The sequence below is a fragment of the Cupressus sempervirens genome, chromosome 8, assembly GCF_028749045.1.
Source record: "Cupressus sempervirens isolate cs-2001-9-10 chromosome 8, ASM2874904v1, whole genome shotgun sequence".
NCBI lineage: Eukaryota > Viridiplantae > Streptophyta > Pinopsida > Cupressales > Cupressaceae > Cupressus > Cupressus sempervirens.
This window is the reverse complement of record NC_143125.1, coordinates 482,440,320-482,468,023: the sequence shown is the minus strand read 5'-3', so window position 1 is coordinate 482,468,023 and position 27,704 is coordinate 482,440,320. Positions and strand designations below refer to the sequence as shown.

Sequence of the window (27,704 nt, the reverse complement as noted above, 5' to 3'; positions counted from 1 at the left end):
AAATTTGTATAGCTATGGTCAATAATCTTCTTGATGGTAGCATATGTTTCGCCAATTAACTAGTTAATAATAATAATTAAGTTTAAAATTATTAACATTTATAATATCTATATGGTATATTTTCAAGATCAAACACATGTTCTATACCCTTTTTTAGCTTGGAGTGTGGTTTTTTTTATTCAAGGTTTTCTTGGAGTACAACATGACACAAATCAAGGTTAAACCACCTATACTAAGTCCTAACTAAATGGAGACTACACATTTCCAATCTATTGAAAATGTTTATATTTGTTCGTACTCAATTAATCATTCTAGTGATTTCCTTACATAGTCCCTCAAATCTACAAATGAAAAATAAATGATTAACCCAAGTATGGACCAAAATCAAAAAAAAAATTATGCATTTCTACTATTAGTGCACATAATTGACTCATAACCTCATTAACAACTTGGGATTATCATTGTGGTTATCGATTTGCACAAATATTGAGTTGGTTGCCACATTCTTAAGTTCAAACAAAAATATATTGCATTACTACTATATTCTAGAAACAACAAGCTTAATAACTACTACTTTAATAAAACTATATTCGTATTCTTGCCATAATAAACTTTATAAGATCACTTCTCATTTAAGGGCCTTACATCCACCTTTTGAAAACATCAAAATTTATCATATACAAGTATATTTTTTATGATTGTGATCAATAAAGATTGTTACATTGCCTTTAGGAAAAAATATATTAACAATTGAACTTAAAATTTCACAAATTCTTGTATATATTTGAAGGATACAATCAATAGAATATTAATTAAAATCTACAATAGAAAAATAGGAAGGCAATAATTCAATAGCATCACTAATAAAAAAATAATGCTTTGCATCATATATGTTGTAAGACAATTTCAAAATAAGAAAGACTAAACATCATTAGAGTTTTGTATCACTAAAATTTAATGAACTAATATCAAAAGATATTGGGCTGATCCTAAGTATAGATTATTTGTTTATGTACAATAAAAGAGAAATTTTTTCACATCAAAATCATATTATCTTCTTCTTCAATATTCATTTCTTAGTGATAGCATGAGAGAAAGATAGCAAACTTGATTCAAGGGTGATCACATAAAGTTTATAACACATCTACATATAGAATAGACCCAAATTAATTCATAGTTTTTCAAATTTCTAGTGGTGATCTTCTTCCAATTCTTGTGAGCTTGATGGGATATCTCTTTACAGTTCTTGTAGTAGGAAAGAAAATGAGTTTGTCTTCCTCTGTGACCTCCCAACTTCACAAGCATACAAAAGAAACTCGTAAGATTAATAAACATTATGATAGATTCACCTAATAAGTTTAATGTGATGGAGAACGCCATGTTCCTAATTCTAGATGATCATTTACTGTCAATGGTGAATATGTTATCTAACAAGAGATAACGAAATATAATAAAGCAAGTCAAACAAAAAATGCTACCTAAAAAGAGTGACCATGTGATGAAGAAAAACCGAGATCCCAACTCTAGCTAGTTCATAGCCTGGACACAATCTTGGGCCACCTCCAAAAGGTGTGAAAGTTCCAACATTGGTAGATGGTTGCTTCCCCTACATCATTAAAATGATTTCTCTAACTATGATATTACAAAACACAAACAAATAAGTACGTATTAAGATTGGTTACCTGCCACCTCCACGGATTAAACTTTCGAGCATCTTCTGAATAATTTTCTTCACCTAAATGAACTGCTCTAAAGCAAGGGAAAACCAACCAATCTTTTGGGATTGTATAGCCTAGACACATAATCAAGAACATTATGAGCTTCATACTCAAGATTATTTTAATTTAAGATCTAAAGTTGAAACTAAATTAATAAAGCAAGATTCGTTTACATCTTTATAGTTTTCATCATAACATTTGAAAAAATATATATACCCAAATTTTGAAACTATATTTAATGAAAGGAAATTCAACCACACCTTTAATTTCCACATCACATAACGCTTTTCTAAAAACACCCGAGATAATATTAGCAATTCTTAGAGTTTCACTAATAACCTGCAAGTACATATGAAATCAATTTTTTATTCATGTGTATGTGTTAAAAAAAACTAGAAAGCATATTTACGATTCAAAAAAGTGTAATTCACTTACACATTGAGTAAATATCATGCATTTGAAATCATTCCACTCCAACCTTTGTGCTCCCACTTTGTGTCTTCTAATGTTTTCATGTTCTTCCTGAATAATAGTTCGAGTATAGCATTATTTATTTAAAAATAAAATTTATTTATAAAATGTTGATATAGCTAATTATATGAATCTATTGTTAGTCGTATTAATGAGAATAGTTTAACATTCACAAACTCTTGCTTTTATCCCAAGTACTAATACACTTCACCAAACTTGACATTGAAATTAGTGCTCACATTGAATCTTCACTTTTTAAGACTTACATTAGTTAAAACATTAAAAAATTGAAGAGGAAATAAATAATTCATTTATGATGTGCACACATGCACAAACAAACATTTATTATTAAACATTGAAATTAATACTTTGCACCAAATCTTCACTTTTTAATCACTTATATTGTTTAAAACATTAAGAATAAAATTTCAACATTTATTGTATAATGCATTGTAAACAACATTCTCAAAAGTGGCATTTATTGTACAATGTGTAACATTTACTTATAGCAAGAATAAAATTTTAAGTTTGAAATATGGATTTGTCTCACCAATGTCTAGGTTATCAATTTATTTTCATAAATTTTTACTGTGTGTATAATAGAGAACATTTTTGGGTTTGATTGTGTGTAAGGTGGTTCATCAATGTTTGGAATCACCCTTAGTGATCCATGTGAAGAGTTTAAGGAAGAAAAATGAAATATTGTTGCAGACTTAACCAATATAAAGGTTGAGAAGGAAATTGACACGAGGCACAAGGAACAAGAACCACACAAGGTTACTAATTGGAGAAAAGTTAATAATAAGACCCAAAGGATAAAAACCCTAACAAAAAAAACAATCAATGGATTATTTGATAATATAATAGAGAAAATATTTTTGAAATCAAAGTAACTATGATTTGGACAGAGGTATATTATGCATTATGAATTTAAAATATCTTCTTATTGTGTTGAAATGAGGATGAGAATACATAGAGAAACTGTTTTTTTGTTGGAGCTTCGTCGTCTGCTAGGACATTGGCTTCCGCTAGAGTTTTGTCGTTCGCAGGTGCTTCGTCATCCACTAGGTCATTGCTGATTTTAGCTGGCGTACTATTGTCCAATGGAGATTCAGTTCTAGGGTCTTGTTGTCTGCAAGAGTTTTGTGCTATGTTGGACCTTGGTGGTTGTATTTGACTTCTAGATCCTAGTCGTCTATTGATCAAGCTTAAATTGGGGCTTTGTCTACTAGAACTTCATCATATGTTGGGTCAGTGTCATCTATTGGAGCATCTATGTCTCTTGGGACCATGTCATCTACTAATAATATCTAGACTCAGTCTTTAGCCCCTCTTTCTAGTGGGTTTGAGAATGATGGTGGTTCAGGGTTGAAAGTGATGGGACTTTTCCCTGTTTCAAACCCTATTTGGATCACTTTGGATGAGGATGTGGTGAAACAAAATACGGTTGCCTCCTATGTTTGTTTATGAACATGGTCTAATTTGTCACTTCAAGGGTTTTTGGTCGAGTCTTCCTGATTTGCACAAGTGGATCTCGTCTCGGTGGGAACCTATTTTTTATTGCTACTTTTGAAATGTAGATGATAGAAAGTTGATTATGTGCGATCATTCATTCACTTGGAAAAAATCATTCTCTCGCTGATGGTGAAACTGTGACACCTCGATTTCCAAACCCCCCCCCCCCCTCTTCTAAATCCTTTTCTAGGTTTCTGAGATAGGTAAGGCTCCCCTATCTTCCTCTTCATCTCTAGGTTGACTCCTTGGAAGCAGTGAGAAATGCTCTTGGTGAATTCTTGATGGTCAATGATGAGTCATCTAATCTTATGCGTGTACCCTAGTAGAGATAGACATCTCTAAGGGGTTGCCAAAAATGATTAAGTTAAAGCATTCTAAGGATTTTTGGATTCAAACTACAGACTATGAAGGGCTCCCCTTTAGATGTAGGAAGTGCTTTGAAACAAGTCATTTGGCAGCTTGATATGAATTAGAGAGGGTTAAGACAAAAAAAAAGTTTGATACTTGGTGGAAGGACGCCTCTTCTAAACATTAAACTTTATTAAGAGTTTCTCCCATATTGTTGCATATGAGTCTCATGTTGATGTGAACCCCACTGCAGTTTGTTTCGTTTTTGCCAGAATTTTGCATGTTGGCTTTGCCAATCTTGCATCTTCTAAGGATAGTTCTGCTACTGACTCTTCTAGTGGAATTGTTCTTGTTGTGTCTATCTAAAATGCTCTTGGTAGTTATGCTACTATTTCTCTACCTAACTTTGTGTTGGTCAAGTCATCTTCAGATTCTTTTATACATGTTAGGGGTGTTAAACCAACTAGGTTCTCTACTTTAGTTGGTGATGCTAGGCTTGGTGTTTCTCATTTGTTGGAGGAGTGATGTAGACTAACAAGATAGTCCACAAGAATTCTCAAGGTCTCACTAACTTGGGTATGTTCTAAGGCACCACAATAATGGTCCTCGCACCATCAACCCTACCTAGGTTGATTCACTTCTTAGCCTTACTCCTAGGTCCTCCTTAGATAAGATAAGATAAAATTATTAATGTCCAATAGGAGACGAACGAGGGTCTAAGGGACTGGAAATAGTGCAAAAGGCAAATGCCAACAGGGGGGAGCACCAAACGATGTCCACAGAAAGAACATGAAAGCAAAACAACAAAAGAACCAAAAAAAGGAATAGCAACTAAGAACTCCTCACAGGCGAGAAGTAGTCCATACTAGAAAGGTGGACATTAAACCAATGAGGTAGTCAGGAAGGTCACTGCTGAGTGTGATCCCTACGGTGTCTCATAGATCTGGTGTGACCTGAAATAGTATAGGAAGGTTGCTTAAATCCTCGGGCAGGGACTGTACTAGGACTGAAGAAAGAGGTGATAGAGCTATGTAGGGGTTGATGTCAAGCAAAGTTGGAGCTGTATAGTATGCTCGAGAAGCCGCATGGTCTTCTAAAGGTAGAGTGCAAGACAGTGCTGGTCAATATATCTAAAGAAAGAGGGAAGAGACCGACACTCTCTGAACAAACAATAGAATCTCCCTCAGATCTCATAATAAATGGGACAACGAAAAATAAAATGAGACACGATCTCAACCTCCCCAAGGTGAAAAAGTCGACAGATCTTGTCCTCCCTATCGATCTGGTGATCAGTTTGAATACATAACCAATGAGCTTCCACTCTAAAGGATCCCAAGGAGATGCAAGGAGCGTGAGTCCAACGACGAGTGACATACCAAGGTCGTAAGATGATCCCGTCCTAGATATCAAGGAAGTGCTCAGAATAGAAGGCCATACGCGAGCAAAAGCCCACTTGGGGGGTTCCTCCAGCTCATGATAACATATTGTTTGCAGATGTCAAAGTCTAACTTGCTTATTCAACTCAGACTGGCGTGGAAGAAGATGGGTTGGAGCATCCAAAGAAAACTGAAAGGGGGGAAGACGATCCAAACTAATACCAACCGAGCCCAAGAGCGCAGAGACCTGTGGGTACCAGCAATGAGAGCTGTGTCCAGAGCCTGAATCCGCAACCTCCATAGAGGAATAGTAAGCCAAGTAAGAATATTTGTGATGAGCATCGAAGGAATCATCAAAGCTCAAAAGCCAGTGAAGAAGCCAAACTAAATCAAAGATGGTCCCCAATCTGAAAGGGTGAGCACCAAACTCAGCTAGAAAAATGTTGTGCGATGTGGACAGATGACATCTAATAATGCGCCTAAGGAAAAGAGTTTGGACTCTCTCAACAGAGGCCCAATCAGACTCCAAGAGGGAGGGGGCCCAAACAGTAGAGTCATAGAGGACAGTCGGCTTGACCAGGAAGTAAAGAAGGGAAATCTTAGTCGTGGTGTCTTAAAAGTGGTGTCGAAAACATGATCGCTCAAGAATAGCGAGGTAGTCGAGCCCCTTGTTGACTTTGGGCTGCATGTTTGGTCTCAGGTTGAATCGAGGTCCAAAAAACTTAACCCCCAAATAAGTATATGAAGATGCAATCTCAATCTGAGTACCCTGGAAGAAAAAATGGAGGTGTGATGTCTTCAAACAATTGAAGACCATAACCCTAGTCTTGCCAAGATTTACAACAAGCTCACGTGAGTCGTAGAAAGAGGCCAAGCCATCAAGGATCCGCTTAAGACCATCAAGGGAAGATGCTTGGAGAATCACATCATCGGCAAATAGGAGAATAGAGATCAAGACCTGATACAAGTAACAACCATCACCAAGGAGCAAGCAAGCACGAAGAAATGCCTCAAGCTCATCAATGTAGATGCCAAAGAGAGTGGACGCGAGAGGGTAGCCTTGTTTCACCCCGATAGTGCTCTGGATAGGGTCAAAGAAACCCTGTGGAGTCCTAAATCTGCCCACAACACCCTCATATAACCTCATAATAGTTGTAAGGAGAATCTTTGAGATCTCGATGTCTCTAAGACGTTGAAAGAGAGGCGCACGAGGAACAGAGTCGAAGGCTTTGCAAAAGTCAACAAAATAGAAGTAGACTTTCGTTGAGCAGTGGCGAGCCTCCTCAATGATGGCCTATAAGGTCAAAATGTGATCAGTGGTCTGAAAATCTGTACGAAACTCAACCTGACCTCTAGCCCGACAATGTCATTGATCAAGCTCTCTAGACAAGATACCATTTGGCACAGTTTCATAGAGTTTGGTGAAGGTATGCCCAACCATGATGGTCATGTAGTTCATGGGATTTATGGATCGGATAGATAATATGTCGTGACTAAGAGTCGGGAAAGTTGACACAAACCACTCAATTAAAGAGTACTATAAGAAAGGGACCCAAGATAGAGATACCCAACTTGAAGAATTCAGCCTAGAATCCGTCCTCATCTGGAGTTCTGCTACTTTTCACAACTCTAATTGCCTCAAAAAGGTGGGAAAAGGAGAAGAGGTGACAACAGGTGCAGGGAAGGAAGAGATGGAGAGGGGGTTGGCCAAGAATATCATAGAGGGTAGAGGTGTGGGAGGCAGAGTGAAGGACTAACGGGGGAGCAAAAACATGGTGCGCCGAAAGAGCTTTGGAGACTAGAAGAACATGGCACAAAGAGATCTACACTGCATCAAAGCGAACTTCTATTTCTTATGGCGTAGAAAGCAATGGGAGTCGAGTCTCAGCTAAGAGGAAGGGAGTGGAGCATAGTGAAGCATGCAATGAAAGGATTTGCAGTTCTCATCGAACCACTGGTTCATAGGGCAAGACCTGCGAGTGGAGCGAGGGGTGAGCGAGGAAGTGTAGTGGGGAATGAAGAGAAGGGCAGACTCCCAAAAGGTGGACGCAAGTAAGTGGAACATGGAGGTGACGTCCTCATAATCGAAGAAGGGGTCCTGCGGGAGATGTTGTCTGAGGTGATGGATAAAGAGCTTCGCATCACCATTGGTGAAGCGAAAAGAAGTGCAATCGTGGGGGGTAGAGGGGGGAGGCTGCTAGAAGATGAGGAGCAAGAAGAAGCAGATAAGCAAGGGAGAAGAGGTGTCAAGGGTCCCCGAATAGTGATGCTAAGAAGGGCATGGTTAGCCAGAGGAAGGCGAGAATTAGTAAAGTGGCAAATGAGAGGGATGATTGAGGTCATAGAGAGAGTCCACAATTCTAGCACCACCATCATGTGGCCAACAAGTGAAGATTTTGAAGCCAAGAAAGCAAGAGAGCCCATTCAAAATCACCAAGTTAGATGATTCACAAAGCCGAAGTATATTTCGACCATACGTAGTGAAGGGCCCCTAATGATCCTCGGAGAGTCGATGCAGACCCACAGAACCAAGATCAGAAGCAGTCGTACACATGGGATCAGCCCTACGATCATGGAGGGGAGGTTGTAGGTCTCTGGTCCGCACGTTAAACTCTCCAAAAATGATGATGTCCCCCATGGTACAAAATCTGGTAATGTGCTCAAGAAGGTCCTCATAAGGGTCCCCATCCTCAGTGATGTGAACTGCATAGCATGAAGATGTTGGCAGGAAGTAGCAGACGACAATATAGGTGTTTCTATAGAGCGATGTCTCTCGATCAATGTGAATCCACATGAACCTAGCATACTTGTCGGAGTGAACCAAGGAAATAGTATTGAAAAGATGGTCCTGAATAAGACAGGCAACCCCACCAGAACACCGGACTTCATCTCTAAAAGAGGAGAGCCACTGATTGCCAGAAATACCAAGAAGAGGATGCCTAGGACCCTCATGTGTCTCTGTAATCAATTCACTTATCAAAGTAGTATGAATTTGTTGACATATCAGTCAAGTTTGTTATTAGTGACATACACTTATTCAAATTGTAAATAGTTACTGAGCTTATTATACAGTTAACAGTATTTGCCAAGCATTTCAATTGTTGTCAAGTTCTACAATTACTATAAAGTCCTTTAGACTAATTCCAATGCTTACCGAACAGTTGCAATTATAGTGACTATCAACAGTGTAAACAATGCATCTCAGTTATGCCAAGTTTGCCAGTGCAAATCGAGTTGTTCAGTGCTTACCGAGTTCGCAGTTTATGTGATGCAAGTCTAGTGTTAACCGAGCTACTCAATGTTAACCAAGTGACTTAATTTATACCGATCTTGAGGAGATAGTGTTTAACGAGTCATACAATGTTAACCAAGAGACTCAGTTTATATGGCAAGTTTCACAGTATCTACCGAGTCACCAATGCAAACTGAGTTCAAGACTACTTGGAAGTGATCAGTATGGACCAAGCTTCTACGTCTACCAAGTGCATGACAATGTCAAGCATTGACAGTGGATGCCAAGTATCAGAACCTCACGAAGTCAATCTTCAAAACCTGAGTGTCTACATTTGAGCCGACTTTGTAATATTTGTGCAAACTTGTATAATGGCTGACTTTGTAATTTTTATAATTGGATTGGTATATATGTAATGAATTGTATCATATCCAAATGTGTAAGTGGAAGTGTGTGAATGCAACGTAATCGAATATAATATGAGAAGAGTTGAAAAGAACGAATTACAAAGGCTACAATAGTATAAGGAGTACCAAAGACATATTTATCACAGCAAGTTGATTAGTACATAAAGGAATCTCATTCAGCAAACCAAGTTGCAGATCAGAGATCAACTACTACTTCATCCTAACAGGTGGATCAGTCAAATCCTTTAACAAGGTGACCTAACAGTCTTTTGTAAATCTCTTTATCGAGTGCATACTTCATTTTATGTTTGTAAATCCTTTCACAATGTGGACCTAGCAGTCCTAGTTGCTCCTAAGAGAGCAGATCCTCAAAAGTGATCAATGTAAGCCTTAACAAGCCAACTTTATACTGCAATACTAAAGCTTGTGGGTGTCATCCCCACTCGAGTTTTACTTTCTATTTGGAAGGTTTCTAAGTCACCAAATCTTTGTGTCAAAGTGTTATTCATGCTTCCATGTTCTCAGTTTCTTATGCATGCAACTAGATCAGATTATATGTGAAGAATTAAATGCTAATTGGATTGTTCAATTAAGAGTTAAATTATTGAAGTTTCAAAAGCTACTGATTCACCCCTCCCCTCTCAGTAACTTAGCATAGTCTAGAATATTTACAACAATTAGTATCAGAGCGTTGTGGTTCTCAGGAGAAAGTTTAACAGCTTAATTAAATATCAAGGCCATGGAGATATTTAGACTTGACAAAGCTATTGACAATGAAAAGCTAGATTCGAAAATGGCCATTGCCCCACTCAAGAAAGCAAAGGAGCAACTATCTCAATCCCTATAAAGAAGAAAAGAATCTGCAATTCAAATGAATGATCATCTCTATATTGAAGAAAAGGTTGAAGATCTTCATTCAAATAATCAAGATAAAGCAAATGAAACAATCAAAGAACTCCTAGAAAAGAATGGTTCCCTACAAGAAGTAAGAAACCTAAGAAGAGAACAAGAAATTCAGTCAAAAAGGCTATGTGAAGTCATGGAGCAGAAGAACAAGATAAAAGAAGAGATAGAAGGAAGGAACAATGAAATCCAGAACCAATCCCTTCAACAACCAAACTTTATTGATCAACTCTCCAATGCAAAAGAAGAAATCATGAGCCTAAGATCTGAAAATGAAAGATTATGGAATGATTTAAACTCTAAAAGGCAAGTCAATGAAAGAATGATGAAGTCCCAAGCAGACATGAATCAATTGAATGAGCAAAATCTCTATAGACAAAAAGGAAAAGCAAGAATTGGATATACATAAGAAGGAGAATCATCCAAGCAAGGAGCTCAAAAGAATCAAAGACCTACTTGCAATCACTGTGGTAAGATGGGTCATACATCAAACAAATGTTAGAGCAATGGAAAAGCAAAATTCAATGGAAAATGCTACAGTTGCAATCAACATGGTCATAAGGCAAATGAATGCAAAGAGAAACCAAGATTTGAAGGCAAATGTCAAAAATTCAAGAAACATGGACACAAGTCATCAAAATGCAAAACCAAGAAATTGAATCCAACAGAGCAAATGGTGAAAGCCATATTTGGTTGGGACTACAACACCTGGTACAGATGTCATTATGTTGACAATATGTCCAATCAATCAAATAAGGTAAGTAACATGGTTGTCATTTATGGCAACATATTTGTTTTGCAGATTAGTCATGTAAATTTGTGAAGGAAAATTGTCTAAGTATCAGACAGCATCACAACAGCATGAAAAATTTGATGATAGTGGAATGTTCTCTTGCGCAATTAACCAAGGATGCATTACATCATACTGATGACATATACCGGTGTGCAAGTCTATACGATCAACAAAGTCCAAGATATGAAGGAATTTAGTAATGCAGTGATTGCACAACATAGAACAGAGCATATCAGCAAAATGTGTTAAACGACTTGATTTATTGTTTTGAATTACCATTTCTTAATGAGCCAACTCTAAGGATGTTATCTGAGTCGACTAAGGAAGAATTTACCAATATGTTTCGTATAAGTAAAGGACTTCATTTGCGAAGTTAGAAAAAAAGTGTAAAAAAGTGTAATCAGTGATTGTTGACTTGATACGATCTTGTGAAATGAGAGTAACAAGTGAATGTGATATTATGACATATGATGTGAAGCATTGTTATGCGAGATAGGATGCAAATTGATATGTGCGTAGTCACTCTTGTATGAAGAATTGTCAGTCAGAAGATTTGTGAAGCAGAGCAAGTATCTCAATATTGTATGTATACTTACTTCTTGAAGATCTTATTGTATAGTTGCATGTTAGGGCAGTGGGTTCTTCTTGCACACATTTATATATGATCTACCAACTCCTAACAAGGTTGAGCCTTCTAACAAGGCCTAGTCTCCTAATATGGACTCAAGACACTATATACGCTTCATAGACTCCTAATTGGGTCAATATCCTTAACCGGATCCTTTATATAGTGAATCATCTTTCGGGTTTCATCCCCACCGGTGTTTTCCCTTGGCCAGGGTTTCCCTAGTTAACAAAACATGGTGTTATGAGTTCTCTTCTTGTATGGTTGATTATTTTGTTTAGCACTATTGGTATTCTTTTTCATGTATGTGGTAAAGTAATTAACGAAATTCAGTTGTGGATAAAAGGATTGAAAATACTGATTCCCGCCCCACCCCCTCCCCCCCCTCAATATTATCTATTTCTAAACAATTGTTATCAGAGCTTGGTTATTTAGAAGAGGCTTAACAACTTGAATAAGATCCCTATGGATATGGAACAATTGAAGAAGAATCTTGACGAAGCACTTGAACAAATTGATCTCGTTACTGAGGAAAGAGATGGCCTTAAAGACAGATACAAGGATGCAAAAGCCTACATTGGTGAATTAAAGAACAAAATAGATGACCTAAAGCAAAAAAAATCTAGTAAGCAAACCAATGACGATGATATTGAAGATCTGAAGAAAGAAAATGAGATCCTAAAACATGAGTTAAAGATAGTTGAACTTAAGCTAAGTCTTAAGAAAAATGGAGGAAAGAATGACTCTGAAATTAAAGTTGAAAATGCAAATCTGAGATCCCAGTTAAACAAGGTAACATCTAAATTGGAATCCATTAAGTTAGAGCATGCAAAATTAGAGAAATACAACACTATTGTGAAGGGTGAGTTGGTACAAACCAAACAGCAACTTGAGAAATTATATACCAGCAGTGATAAGATTGAAGAACAAATATGTGCACAAAGACCCAGTTATGACAAGACTGGACTTGGATTCTTTCTTGGACAATCCACCAAGAAATCTATTGAGAGAAAAGAATCAGATACTCCTGAAGTCAATAAGGATCTAAGCAAGACAGATGATACATCTAAGGACAAAGAGAATGTTACTCATTCTGAGAAAGTTAAAGAACCTAATCATGATATGGACAACAAAAGAAACGAATCTTATGCCTGGAGTGATGAACCTAAAGACATTGAAGTCGATTGCAAATATAAGTCCTTCAAACCTATTTCAAAATTGTATTGCCATAATTGTCATGGATATGGTCATTATGTAGTAGATTGTAAGAAACCTAAATTTGATAGTAATAATGCAAATAGCGGGATATATAGGAACACTAACCATGCAGGAAACAGAAGAAGATCTCATAGCAATGAAAGTGGAGAAAGAAGACAAATTGTTTGCTACAGATGCAACAATCTTGGACACATTGCAAGGAATTGCAGAGCACCTGACGACCAACAGAATGAACAGAAAAGAAATGTACATGTATGTCAATTATGCAATAACTTTGGACACACCTCGAAGTTCTGCAGAATGGATAGAAGAGACCTAAATAAGAATCAAATCTACAGAAGGAACAATAGAAAAAATGATATGAAGGAGTAGACAAATGAATTAAAGGAATCATTTATAAAGGCAAAGGAACCAGGAAGCTCTCATACAGTTACAGAAGATGTACCTGACAAGACAATGAAGTCAATTATTGTTTGTGACTCCTCTTGCCAAAATTAAGCATTCTTAATCAAACAGAGTATCAGTTATTGAAAACTAATGTTAGAGAAAGTATCAAAGGTTGCACAGTTGACAATATGTAGTAGACATTGAGAGAAGTCTACACTGAAGTGCACATTGCCTAATAAGATCAAGATAAGGATATGAAAGAAGAATAACCTCTTTGTTGTACAGAGAAAGTACATTGAACTAGTGGCAAACATGCATTTAATGTGAAGTACAAACTGCAAAAGATTTAAAGGACGCAAATTGATTTGCATACATCATTTGTTTGTGGAAGTCTGAGTGCGAGATCGAAGCAAGATTTGAAGAATTAAAGAGGCCTGCAATTACACGAAGTCACCGGAAACCTTAATACGCGAAATTGAGGTATATTCTGAATTGTTGAACATAATCCTTCAGAAATGGCAAGGCAAGAAGTTTTTAATGTGAGCAATAGACCTAGGTAGAATTTCAAGAAACACCCATTTGTTTCTTTGCTTGATGACCCTATTGGAGCATTTTCGCAAGTTCCAAAAAATGTCCTTCACGTCGAGGATATAAGAAGTTATATCCATTGCAAGATTGAAAGCATAGGTGATACAGAAATACATAAGGAATTAGAGAAGATGTGCAAAAACGATTTGTCATTGAAACCTGAATATGGTTATCTTGAACAACTTAATCTAGTTAAGCATGTGTTCTACACGGACTTTGACAATCATGAATGGACATGGATAATTCTAAGCAGAATACATGATGATCTTTTACGGTTGGGAGACTCTATCATATGTATTGATAATGACCTAATTCACAAGGTCACGAGTCTAAGTAATGAACGAAGTAATCCAGTGAATATCAAGAATGTGCGCAAGATAGTTGAGACAAATCTCAACGCATGTTTTGAAGACAGAAACATGAAGGTCAATAACATTCAAGATGAAGGTGTAAGATTGATATGCAAAATCTTGGGATACAAATTTAATCATGGATCTAGGATAGATTTAGTCCTTGCAGGATTTCTTCATGCAACCTACCTGGCAGTAAGAGGTGAAGATGTTAATTTATGTGACATTATCTTAACGCAATTATTGGAAAATATATCAAGAATCAAGAAATCTAGGAATTCAGTCTTTAGGTTTAAATCCCTACTGACTCACATATTCTTCTACGCATCTAAGAAGTTTCCTGGTATCATGAATTGGGATGGCAATGAGTGTGCAATGCAGTTAATCGCTCACGCATATAGATCAACACCTAAAATAGTCAGAGACAATGACATTGACAGAATAATGAAGTCTTTCCAAACAAAAATGAAGCAAAGATATAGGATACCTCCAAAGCTACTTGAAAAATACAAGGATGAACTGTATTTTATGGTTGAAACAGATTTCATTTGTATGGAAGTTGTAGTTCCTCGAGTCAAGTTCATTGAACCTATGGGTTATGAGTTAGGAATTAATTTAAGGGTATGCGCAAATAATCCTTCACTCAAAAGTCGATTCTGGATGTCCTAGATGGGGGACATATTCTGAGAAAATGAGAGAAGTCAAAACCAGTCAAATAATAAAGGACTCTAAGAAAAAGGTGGAAAAGGTGATTGATTCTATATTGAAAGAATCAAGAATGACAAGAAAAGAATTTGATGAGGTGAATGAGATAGCTATGAAAATGAGGCCAATGGTCAAATGGTGCTATTGACCCCTACACCCAGTGTAGTGGCAGGACCTACTGAAGAGATCACAATTGCCCAAACAAGTGTGCAAGCACCTACTGTGCCATATGTAGTAGTTGCGCAACAACAACCACAAAGGAATCCAATAAAAACTGAGGAAGCACCTACATCTAGGAAGTCTACAAGACTTGAAAGGACTGGAACCCTCCTAAGAAGAGAATCAAGCACACTACAAGTGGTCCAAGCAAGAAGAGAAGAACCTTGCAAATTAGTTCTTCTGAATCTGAGGAAGAAACTAGTGACAGACTAGTAGAGCCAGCTGATCAAGAAGCAAAGACATCAACAGGACACAAAGCATGGAAACCCAAGTTAGAGAATCTAAACATGCAAATTATTAATGATAACAATTTTGTGCAACTAAATAAATACTATGATTTGTACAATAATATGGATAGAAGATAGCTAGAGAATGTTGTAATTAGAAATATGATTCTTAAGGGTAAGAGATTTGACAATACAAGAGGTCAGATACCTGAACATTTGTATAATAGATTAAGAAATAGAAAAAGCAGAGTATTAGACAAAGACAAGCAAATAAGAATTAATATGGTGAGAAAGCTATGCATTGTAAATAATGAGGAAGACAAAACAAAAATGCTGAAAGGTATAGCACCATTGTTGAGACACAAAAAGAGATCCATTCTCCTCATGAGAGGAAATTATGAAGAAGTGAACATGGAAACTGAAAAGGCTATAGTCTCATACATGTCCACTATGCCTAAGAAGAGTGCGCAGCCAGAAAAGGCAAGCCCAATGACAGAAAAGATGACAGAAAAGAGTGTGCAACCAAAGAAGGAAAGCACGATGATAGAGAAAAGTGTGCAGAGAGAAAAGGCAAGTCTTGTGCCTAAAGAATCTGAGGAATGTGCGCAAAAACAAGAAGCTAGTCCTACAGCATGCAGTCCTCCTCAATTTTGAACAACCAACAACAACACCAAGTTTAAGTGATTCACCGCATCTAACCATTGGTAGTGAATCTATGCAAGTAGATAACACCAATGTGACAGTTGACAGAACTAAGGACCCATTCAAAGAGTTTGGTGCCAGCATTGTTGGCAATATTGTGGACTATAGTAGCTCTGATGAAGAAACAGATCAGGAGCCTAAGAAAGAAGATGCATGTTCTGAGAAGAAAATTGAGCCTAGCATTGAAGCAACTACCTCAAGTGTACCCTTGACAGCAGCAACAATAACACCCTCCACACCACCTACCCAAGCCACAGCAACAGCAATTCAATCAAATGAAGAAAATGAAGCGAAGAATCTCATATCTTCTTTAAGTAAACTTCATGAGAAAAAGAAATCAATCAAGTCTTTTGAGAAGACTTTGACTTCATTTTTGGACAAAATGGAGAAGTTAGTAAGCCCATTTGACACCCTTGCAGATATTCAACAGAGCACAACAATTTTGTGCAAAGCTTTTGATATTGAATTCACAACACTTTCTAATGTGGCTTCAATTGAAGCACAAATAGACCATGATGGTAAACTCCTTAATACCATGTGCACTAATATGAGGAATGACATAGAAATTTTGAATATATGCATTAAGGCATTGAGACAGTGTATAGAGGAAGGAAAACAGGCTTATGCTAAGTGCAACTTGGCATACATTCATCTCCAAGAATTTGATGATCAAATCAAAGAAAAGGTAACTGAGCTTCAAATGCTCACTAACAATTTTCTGAAGCAGAATCAGAAGATAGATATCATTGAGCACACAATGCAGACACTTCATGACAGCATAAGGAATATGCAAGCAGAAAAAGAGAAAGCTCTAAAGAGATTCACTCTCCTAAGAGAACACTTGATCCCAAAAGTAACATTGTTGGAGAATCCGTTGGAGGAATGTTTGTTAGCAAAATCTTTATATGACAAGTTAGTGGCTACAGACTTGAACGCAACAGAGTTAGCCGCATATGCTTTATGTGCACTAATCAGTGTATCTGATGCACTAAAAGAAAGTTGGAAGAAACACTTTATGCAGTTAAAAACCAACTTCAGTGATTGCTTTTCCAAGTTTTGATGCAGCTACCAAATTTTGACAGACCTTTCGTTTCGTAATACCTTTATCATTGATGTCAAAGGGGGAGACATATGAAAAATTCTAATTAATTGTATAGGGAAAAATAAGGAAATATATATATAGTAGTAAGGTTTTAATGTAACTTGTAAGGGGGAGTAGTAAGTTGAATCGAAGTTATAAGGGATGGAATCCTCTTAAAAGATGAATACAATGTTTTTACTATGTTATGGTTATTTGTTTTGTTTGGTATGACAACATGTTTGGGACTTAGCCAATTTTCCCAAAATGTTGTAATAAATGCCAAAGGGGGAGATTGTTGGCAATATGTCCAATCAATCAAATAAGGTAAGTAACATGGTTGTCATTTATGGCAACATATTTGTTTTGCAGATTAGTCATGTTCATCTGTGAAGGAAAATTGTCTTAGTATCAAACAGCATCATAGTAGCATGACAAATTTGATGATAGTGAAATATTCCCTTGGAATATTCTCTTGCGCAATTAACTAGGGATGCATGACATCATACTAATCACATATACTAGTGTGCATGTTCGTATGATCAACCGAGTCCAAGTTATGAAGGAATTAGTAATGCAATGATGACACAGTGCAAAACAAGGCATATCAGCAAAATGTGTTAAACGACTTGATTTATTGTTTTGAATTACCATTTCTTAATGAGTCGACTCTAAGGATGTTATGTGAGCCAACTAAGGAAGAATTTACCAATATGTTTGGTATAAGTAAAGGACTTAATTTGCGAAGTTAGAAACAAAGTGTAATCAGTGATTGCAAACTTGATATGATCTTGTGAAATGAGAGTAACAAGTGAATGCGATGTTATGGCATATCATGCAAAGCATTGTTATGCGAAACATGATTCAAATTGATATGTGTGCAGTCTTTCTTGTATGAAGAATTGTCTGTCAGAAGATTTGTGAAGCACAGCAAGTATCCCAATATTGGATGTATACTTATTTCTTGAAGATCTTATTGTATAGTTGCATGTTAGGGCAATGGGCTCTTCTTGCACACATTTATATATGATCTACCAACTCCTAACAAGGTTAAGCCTTCTAACAAGGCCTAGTCTCCTAATAGGGACTCGAGACATTAAACATGCTTCATAGACTCCTAACAGGGTCAATATCCCTAATCGGATCCTTTATATAGTGAATCATCTTGTGGGTTTCATCCCCACCTGGGTTTTCCCTTGGCCAGGGTTTCCCTAGTTAACAAAACATGGTGCTATGAGTTCTCTTCTTGTATGCTTGACTATTTTGTTTAGCACTATTGGTATTCTCTTTCATGTATATGGTAAAGTAATTAACAAAATTCAGTTGTGGATAAAAGGATTGAAAATATCGATTCACCCCCCTCTCAGTATTACCTATTTCTAACACATTATTGTGGTGAATTTGGACACATTGGAATGAATTGTGTAAAGCATCATTTGAGGAAAAGAGATGCTACTAAAAGATGTTTCATTTGTATAGAACTTGGTCATCTTGCCAATAACTATATGAATACTGGTAGAATAGAAGATGAAAAGAAGGCAAAGGCTAATAACATCCAAAAACATATCAGACAACAATGGGCTCCAAAGTCCACCGAGAATGAAAGTCCAAGCAATGGTGATCAAGTCACTCAAGAATTGGGTGACTCTACCATTTCTACTTTAGTTCTCAAGGGAGAGTTGGAACTAGGCTATCAAAGAAGACATCCAAATCAATTTCAGTTGATAAGAACAAAATGATTCAAATCTGTATTCAGGATACACAGGGATCAAAAGAGTGAAAAGGGTACTAGTGTCTACCGAGTGAGGTTGAGTCACAGACTCTACCGCGCGAGGTCGAAAGTAATGACGATGCATATGGTTACCAAGTCACGAAGACTTCGCCCAATGTTCAATGCAAAGAAGTGGATGACAGTCTATCAACATAATGTCAATCGATCTACCTTTCATATGAGCATTTATGGTGAAATTTGATAAAAAGGAATGGAATCGAAGTCATTCTTACTGTGAAATTGTCGAGAGTTATTGTAAAGTGCAATCTTTAAAGCATCTAAGCAATTTGAGCGAATTGTCAACGAAAGATTTTGAATCCTCTCAAACCCTACCAAGTGAAGATGGCATCCAACAGCAACGAGGTTCAAAAATGTAGGCACCGGATTTCAAGCACACCCTTGCAATCGCGAAAACCCTAGCTCCGAGTGGAGTGCAATCTCAAATCCTTCCAAAGGTCCTGTTGATCAATGATATTCACACTCACTTCAAATGTGTTATTCAAGAGCTTGGCACTTTGGAAATTGATGATGCCCTAGGTAAACTGTGTAAATGGAGTTTTGAAACTCGAGCACCAACACTTGGAAACTAAAGGGTTAACTCACATCCCTCACATGCCCAATGAATTTCAAGTAAAATGGATTAAGTTTATCCTTAGTCGGGTGCGTAATGGGCAGTTGTGGTTGGAGCAACTAGTATTGATCACAAAGAAGATGATTCATCGAATCACTGCTCTCCCAATGCTAGCCAAAGCTAAAATGACCAAAACCCTAGGTCAGGCGGAACTTGAAAAGAAAACCCTAGCAGAATGGGACGGAAGAGGAATGAAGATTACCAGTGTCACAAACATGGAGTTGAAATTTGGCATCCAAATTATTGCACACAAGATTTACAACTCGAGCAAGTTAAACAGCGTGTCATATGAAGTAGTTGACCTTGCATACAAGGTAGTGAAGAATAATGTCTTTCGACCTTGTCAAGCTACTGTTGAAACAGTTCAACAAGAATATGGAAAGCATCAAGACATCAAAGAATAGTCCCTGTAAGTTTGGATCCCTACTAACCTATTTATTCTTTTATGTTCAAAAATTCTTCCCTTCAAAAGGCACTGTTGTGTGGAGAAAAGATGTGCCCGTGCTATATTACATTAATGAATTTATTGCTGAGATGGGTGAAAACTATAATAGTATTATGGACAACTATTTTGATGTATTTAAGGAGAAAATAAACAATAGATACCAAATAATCCCCAAGAAACTTGTTGAAGATTATAAGGATGATGTGTGTTTCATGGTGGATTGTGACAAAGTATACATCCAAGCAGTTAACCCTAGAATTGCATGGGTAAAACCTCTTGGATATGAGGTTAATATTGATAAAACTAAAAACATCATTGAGGCACTTGTTAATGAACCAGTTGATCCTAAGGCTGCATATTTCAGTACATATAATGAAGCAAAAGCCAGGATAGAACTAGAAATAAAGCTCCCTCAGGCGGCTAACAAAGGAAAGAAAAGAATTGCTAAACTGAAAACAAGTTCTACCTTTTTGTTGACCGAAGGAAAAGGTGAGGATGAGGAAGCAAAGGATGAGGAAGAATCTGAGGAAGAAGAACCATTAAGGAAAAAGGACAAGGTAATTATTACCAAGCCATCCACTGCTATGTTTACCAGGAGAGCCAGGAAGAAAGCTGACAAGGAAGGAGGAGACATTGTATTCAGAAAACCTCAACCCACCTTCCAAGACAAATTGAAAGATCTAGAAGCTGGAGCCGGAATAACAAACTTTAAAGCATTAAAGTATGAAACCAAAACAGTAGAAGAGCTAAAGCAGATAGAAGATCTGGTGATGGACAAAATGGGAAAATGGAAATACTCACCAAACCAACTTGCTTCTCAGCTCCCTAGCATTTTGTTGGAGAAAATTTAGCCAAGATGGGAATTTTTCATGCAAACTATCAAAGACATTTATGGGCAAACTATGAGGCAGCTTATACTGAGCATATCAAATGCAGAGGTAAAAGAGTCATTGAAGAAAAATGAAGAAAAAATGACTCTAAGATTCAACACTTGCCTGATTTTGATGAAAGATATTGAACATGTTCTAAGGAATGCAACTAACACTTGGAAAAATATCTATCTTTTACATAAACCAAGTGATTTTCCTATTGATGTAAAAGATGATGATGATGATGATAAAGAAGAGAAAGATGAAGAAGAAAATGTTAAAGAAGCAACTCATTTTGATAACGTAGAAGATGAAGAGGAACAAGGGCAAGAGGCTACCGAGGAAGAAAAGAAAGATGATGAGGAAATTGATCCAGTTAAGATAGTTGTAGCAGTCATTGCCTCATTTCCTCACTCTCCAAGCAAACTAGTGACAACATCAAGCGTGGAGGCAACCCCAGCAAGATTGATTGTGACCACTAGTGACAACTCAAACGACCAATCACTCTTTGCTCCTATTCAACTCAACACATCATTGACTGAAGTGACCTCCACTTCATCTACCGCGCTGCAGACTCTTCCCTCTTCTATCGAGTTGGCTACATCAATTTTGAGCACATCAATTTTGGATTCTTCAGGTATTTCTGTTAATATTTCTTGAATAAGTGCAGTATCAATTTTTACAACTAGTCCTATTATGTCTACAATTATTTCTATTCCAGACACACAAGCAATAAGTGCAAGGGTAGTTGAGACCAAGGCTCAATCGAGCACAAAATTTTTCGGTAAAGGAAAAGAGATGGAGGAAGAGATAGATCTAGACAAGGAAATTGTAATCCGTAATTGGGATATTTCCAAGCTCACTCTAGACCAAATGCAATCATTTCGTGAACTCCTCCAAAAGAAAGCCAAACAGCAAAGGTCAAGAGAGGAAATAGATAAGGAATTTAAAATTATTGAGGATGCAAAGAACATTTTGGCAGAGGCCATAGGTATTGAGGTTGATTATTCACAACCAATTTTGTATCAGCTAGAAGAGGCAGTTCAAAGGTTCAATGAAGATACTAGTGGACAGGATAAGCTAGTGCAAAAAGAAGAGAAGAAATTTGAAAATAAAGTGTTGTAGCACATTGCTCAACAAATTGTTATCTATCAAGTAGAACTTTCTACAATTTTGGGTTCTATGGAAACATCTTGTACAAATGTATCATCACTTTTTGGTAAGTTATGTGATGTTTCTAATTTTACCAAGGAAATAAATGACAAATTGTCCAAGATAGATGAAGACCTCAAGGCTAGTGCTCAGCAGCTGCAACTTAACCCTAGTTCAAGTTTTGCACACTTCAAGAGGAAAAGATTTTTGACAAATATGCAAGCAGAATTGCTTAGAGAAGAAGCAAGGATCATATCTACATTGGTGGATATACAAAATATGATTCTTCCCAACATGGATGCACTACAGAAACACATTGTACATTATAAAACTCTCATCCATGACAACAATTTATCCTTAGCAGACCATATGATAGAGCTATCAGCAGAAGTGCAAATTGCACTACACAAAAGTAAGGTCTTGCAAGAGGATTGGGACAAGACCTTGGCAATCACACTCAAGGTACATTCAGAATTTTTATCTCATTTTGGCATTAACATGTAAATAAATAGAATATATCTTTGGCATTAATGTCAAAAGGGGAAAAAAAATGTAATAAGTTGTTAAGGTAATGGGGGAGAAAGATATGTACAAGAGATGTATAGTATATCGTATGAAAGAACCTTACCATGTACAAATATACATCTTACAAAATCAATTTTGAAAAATCTCAAAAATAGTATACTCTATCGAGCTAGTATCACATGGTGATGGATAAAAGGTATTCGGAAAACTTTTTGAATTCAATTTTGACTAATAAGCATTTTTGTCACTAATGTCAAAGGGAGAGATTGTTGACATATCAATCAAGTTTGTTATTAGTGACATACACTTATTCAGACTGTAAATTGCTACCAAGCTTATTGTACAATTAATAGTGTTTACCAAGCATTTTAGTTGTTGCCAAGTTCTACACTTGCTATCGAGTCCTTTGGACTAATTCTAGTGTCTACCGAGCAGTTGCAGTTATAGTGAAAATCAGCAGTGTAAACCGTGCATCTCAGTGTATGCCAAGTTTACCAGTGCAAACCGAGTTGTTCAATGCTTACCGAGTTCGCAATTTATGTGATGCAAGTCCAATGTTAACTGAGCTACTCAATGTTAAACAAGTGACTCAGTTTATACCAAGCTTGAGGAGATAGTGTTTACCGAGTCATACAATGTAAACCAAGAGACTCAATTTATATGATGTGTTTCACAATATCTACCGAGTCACCAGTGCAAACTAAGCTCAAGACTACTTGGAAGTGATCACTATGGACTGAGCTTCTATGTCTACAGAGTGCATGACGATGTCGAGCATTGACAGTGATTGTTGAGTATCAGAACCTCATCGAGTTAGTCTTCAAAACCCGAGTGTCTAAATTTGAGCCGACTTTGTAATATTTGTGTAAACTTGTATAGTGGTCGACTTTGTAAATTTTATAATTGGATTGGTATATATGTAATGAATTGTATCATATCCAACTGTATAAGTGGAAGTGTGTGAATGCAATGCAATCGAATATGATCTGAGAAGAGTAGAAAAGAGCGAATTACAAAGGTTACAACAATATAAGGAGCAACAAAGACATATCTATCATAGCAAGGTGATTAGTACATAAAGGAATCTCATTCAGCAAACCAAGTTGCAAATCAGAGATCGGCTACTACTTCATCCTAACAGGTGGATCAGTCAAATCCTTTAACAAGGTAGACCTAACATCTTTTGTAAATCTCTTTATCGAGTGCATACTTCATGGTATGTTTGTAAATCCTTTAAGACCTTGGGCAACTTCTTTCACTTGCAACCTAGGATCTTATTACCAAGTCATGAACCATAATTGTGAGTGCCTTCCATCCTTTCTATGAACCATACTACTCATTTTGACTCCTTTAGTGGCATTGACAAAGACCCACAACTTACTTTGTGCAGATAGGCCTAGTGGAAGAACTAAAACAATTAGCCTTCTGATGTGATTAATTTGGATCTTTCTTCCAAACTTCCATAACAACCTCCAAATGAACTCAAGTTTTATACCCTTTTGGGACTAGCATGAAAAACCAAAATTTGGGATGTGGCTTTTTCCTTTGACCCTGCAACCAAAAATGGGCTCAAATGGCTTGCTAACTCTACAACATTCATTTCCCTTCTTGATAGGCTTCTCACATCCTAATACCAAGCCTTCGGCATCATGACAAAAATTGTTCGATCATTTTTTTAGCATTGAAACCAAATGCATTTTTTAGTATACAGAGTAACCTAACATTCCCCCAAGATTCATTCAATTGCTACGATGGAATGTCAAGAAAAAGCCATGATTTGTGAAACCCTTGTTGGAATTGTTATTCCGAACCAATCTAAACTAAAACACTCATTACTACCTTCAACAATTATGAAATGCATTCAAACAAAGTGCAATAAGAAACTATTTCAAGAGGCTATCTAAGCATACTCACTGATCCAATATGCTCCAATCAATGTGTGTCCGTACAACCACAGAAAATAGAAAAAAATAATGGAAGCTTTTGTGAATAGTAATTCAATCCCTACAATTCCTTGTCAAATCCAAAAGTTACTCCAAGGCCTAAAATATGTATCCCTTAATTGGTCCAACCAAAGATTGAACCAATTGACCCTAGATGTGCAACTAATATGCATTATTGTTAAAGTTGCCAGTTGCACCTTGACAACTTTTACATTTTGATGCATTTTAAGCATTTGACCTATTCGAATGACTCAAAACTCCTTATTAACACTCAAAATGACACTCTTCGACCCTATATTCTTCTAGCTAAGATATGGCATGGTTTGACCCATTTTTCCAACAATTACCCAATCAAACAAAATGAGGCCATTACAACCAAATAGGTCACAAGCTTGTTACAAAACATAACAAATTAATTACAAGGCTTAGAAAATGCCTTATTACAATTCAAAACAAGAAAGAGAGGGTTGGACCTCGATCAACCATGTTTAGAGAGGGTGTGACGCAAGGGATGATGGGTAGATGAACTAAGGGGACACTCACTATCCACCTTACTAGAGATACACACATAAGCGCAACCAAAAGGTATTGAAGAACAATAATAACTTAATTCCAATGCAAATATGGTGAGACAATCTCCTTACAATGTGTCAAGCATTAGGCCTACCTGGTTGCAACCATATACAACAAAATTCAATTAGTGAGCTTAGAAGCTCAGGCTTACGGAGACAAAATACCTCTATCTTTCTTCTTACTAACCTAGTTCTGCATTACATCATTCAAGATCTCAAATATATAGCCATCAAGACAAATCATCCTGACAGATACATTTATTACAAATATAGGTTTTGCCCCAAAGGGGAAATCAGAGACCAAACAAATAGGAAAAGTAACATTCACGGGCACCAAGATAGGTCTACACGTGATCCAAGATGATGTCCCCATGGCCACAAAAAGCCTTGAAATCACATGAACCTCAAAGAAGCCAAAAACCACACATTACTTGATATGCCAAGAAATGAACATGCCTCGAGTAAGGAGAAGGATAACTCTTTGACAAGATAGAATTAAGTTCCACAAACATAAAGGAATGATCCATGATAGATCCACGTCACGTAACCAACTGTGCGGAAAGAAATAACATGAACAACAAGGGTTGTCCCAAGAATAGAAAACTGGAAGTTTTTGGTTGATGCAAGATTACCCAAGAACCAAAGATGCTCTTGCACCAATGGGGCGGACCTAGGTTGGACTTAGGAATTTTGTTATTGTTGTCAAGCATGTTGCTCATGTTAATGATGTTGTTGGTTATGTCCAACAAAATGTTTTTCTCACTCCTCTAGAGGAGAACCCGAATGTTGGTCATGTCCAGAACTCTCTTGTTGATCTTGTTGCAGGCAGTTCTTGTCTTGATTATGTCTTGGAGTCTCAGGGTTTAGTTTCTCAAGACTAGCAAGATAAGGCTTCTTTGGTGTAGGAGAGAGAGGTGGATCCCAATTATTGGAAAACACCATAAGAGGCCCCCTCATCATTTTGACATAATACTATGCTCCCAAAAGAAAGGAGGCAAAGGAAAATCCTACTTTTTTTCTTGCAAGTTGTGGGTTCCTAGTTTTAAAATCCACTAGGCAATTTGGACTTTTTAATTATTATTATTATATTCTATTGGCTTCTTTTCATCTTGTATAATGTTGTCTTTTGCACTATTCCTCTGGTTTGTCTTGAGTTGCTAGTTTGTGTCTAGCTGGCAGTGTTTTATCTTGGGGCTTTTGTTGAATATCTTTATGCTCTAAAGTTCTAAAGGGTTTCTAGTCCCTTCAAAACCTATTTTTAAATTAATAAAAAACAAAGACCTAAATGTTATAGAAAAACCTACATTGATTGTGTGTGTGTGTGTGTGTGTGTGTGTGTGTGTACATATATACATATAATTCAGAAAGTTAATAATAAGTATTAAATACTTACAATATGTGTACATATATACATATAATTCAGAAAGTTAATAATAAGTATTAAATACTTACAATACAAACCTAAAATAATGTGTTCGAACCTCCAAAAACTAATTTCAAATTTATTTATTTTCAACATGTTGATAGGCATGAACAAAACCCTATTACAAGTATGGTTCAAGAGCAGAGAGATTCTATCAAATAGAGTTTGACCTATAAGGCTTTGGTCTAACAATGTTCAATTAATTCCTTCAAATGGGATCTCTCAAGGGCTTAAGTCATTACATCTTCTTTAAAATGTGAGATCCCAACAAAATCATAATATGCCAAAAAATGTAGTCTAGTATTGTGGGATCACCCCAGTGCTACATAATAATTCACATATTGCATTTTTTCTATAAAAACAATTGGAATACCTAATTAAATGAACCTATTAGCAATCATGTTTAAGAGAACAATTTAAGGTAATTCAAATGTTTCATAAAGTTCACGAACTTTCACTCTTACTGTGAGTACTAAAACGTGTTATTAAAAAGGCTAAATTTGGCTCACATAATATTATTATTGCATTAAGCTTTTTAGGTAGTAGTGGCAAAGCAAACTAGTTTTACATAGTATGGTCCCAACCCATTATCCAAAGACGATTATTAAAACTCTTCTAATTCTCTAATGAGATTGTTATAAGTCATACTATTCTCCTTATTTGTCTAAATGGCTTAAAAAGTTTTAATCTTTCCCTAGTTAATATTTATATAATAAAATTTTGTATTAGTCCAATATAATAGTACTATTAATTAAGATAATCTATACTACAAATCACTATAAAATAAAATATCTACACCTCCTTTTTTAAGGAAATCAAGGTAGCCAAACAACTTTGTACACTAATCTTCATAGGAGGATTATGTTAATACTTTGTCAAATCTTTGCAAAGTTACGAAAAAATAACAAAAATAAATAAATAGCATGCACACAATAGTATAGTACTTTATGTGCGGAACACCCTTTTGAGAGAGAAAAAAACCTCCAAAAGTTGTCAAATATATTATCTAGATAATATATACTTAGAAAAACACTCTAAATATACTTATATACCTCCTTTTATAAGGAAATTGAGGTAGCCAAACAACTTCATACTAATCTTGAGACTATTGGGATATGAAGCCCAATGGTCACACTAACCGTCTAGCTTCTCATGGTTCTTCACTTGATGGTTGTTGTGAATGTATAAATAAATGTGTAGTCATCTACTATTTTGTATTGTGAAATACATTAATAGATTGATTCTCTACTTGAGTGTGGATGTAGGCAAGATTTTTCAAACCATAATAAATATTGTGTTCTTGTATTTTAGTCTTCTTTGTTTATGTTTTATTCCATTTCTTTACTCATTTTATATTTACAATTGGTATCAGAGCCTGGTAAGGTTGAGAAGAGATGGAAGAGGATGAAGTTGCTTAGATGTCATCAATCATTGTCTTGGCAATTTAGAAAGATATGGTGTGTACGTGAAAGTTAAAAAGAAACGTCACGTACGCTAGTGGAATGGTTAGA

General features: G+C 36.4%; 1 protein-coding gene across 1 annotated transcript in view; it reads right to left on the bottom strand.

Annotated features, from left to right (window-relative positions):
- Positions 1–1,023: 1,023 nt before the first annotated feature.
- Positions 1,024–27,704, bottom strand: part of CPD (Cytochrome P450 superfamily protein) — a 45,083-nt gene continuing 18,402 nt past the window's right edge. Inside the window, exons 5-9 of the mRNA XM_089798145.1 lie at positions 2,154–2,240; positions 1,979–2,057; positions 1,683–1,792; positions 1,479–1,606; positions 1,024–1,293 (exon numbers count right to left, since the gene is read on the bottom strand). Coding sequence (XP_089654271.1) covers positions 1,182–1,293; positions 1,479–1,606; positions 1,683–1,792; positions 1,979–2,057; positions 2,154–2,240 — 516 coding nt within the window. The 3' untranslated portion in view covers positions 1,024–1,181. The remainder of the gene's footprint in view (positions 1,294–1,478; positions 1,607–1,682; positions 1,793–1,978; positions 2,058–2,153; positions 2,241–27,704) is intronic.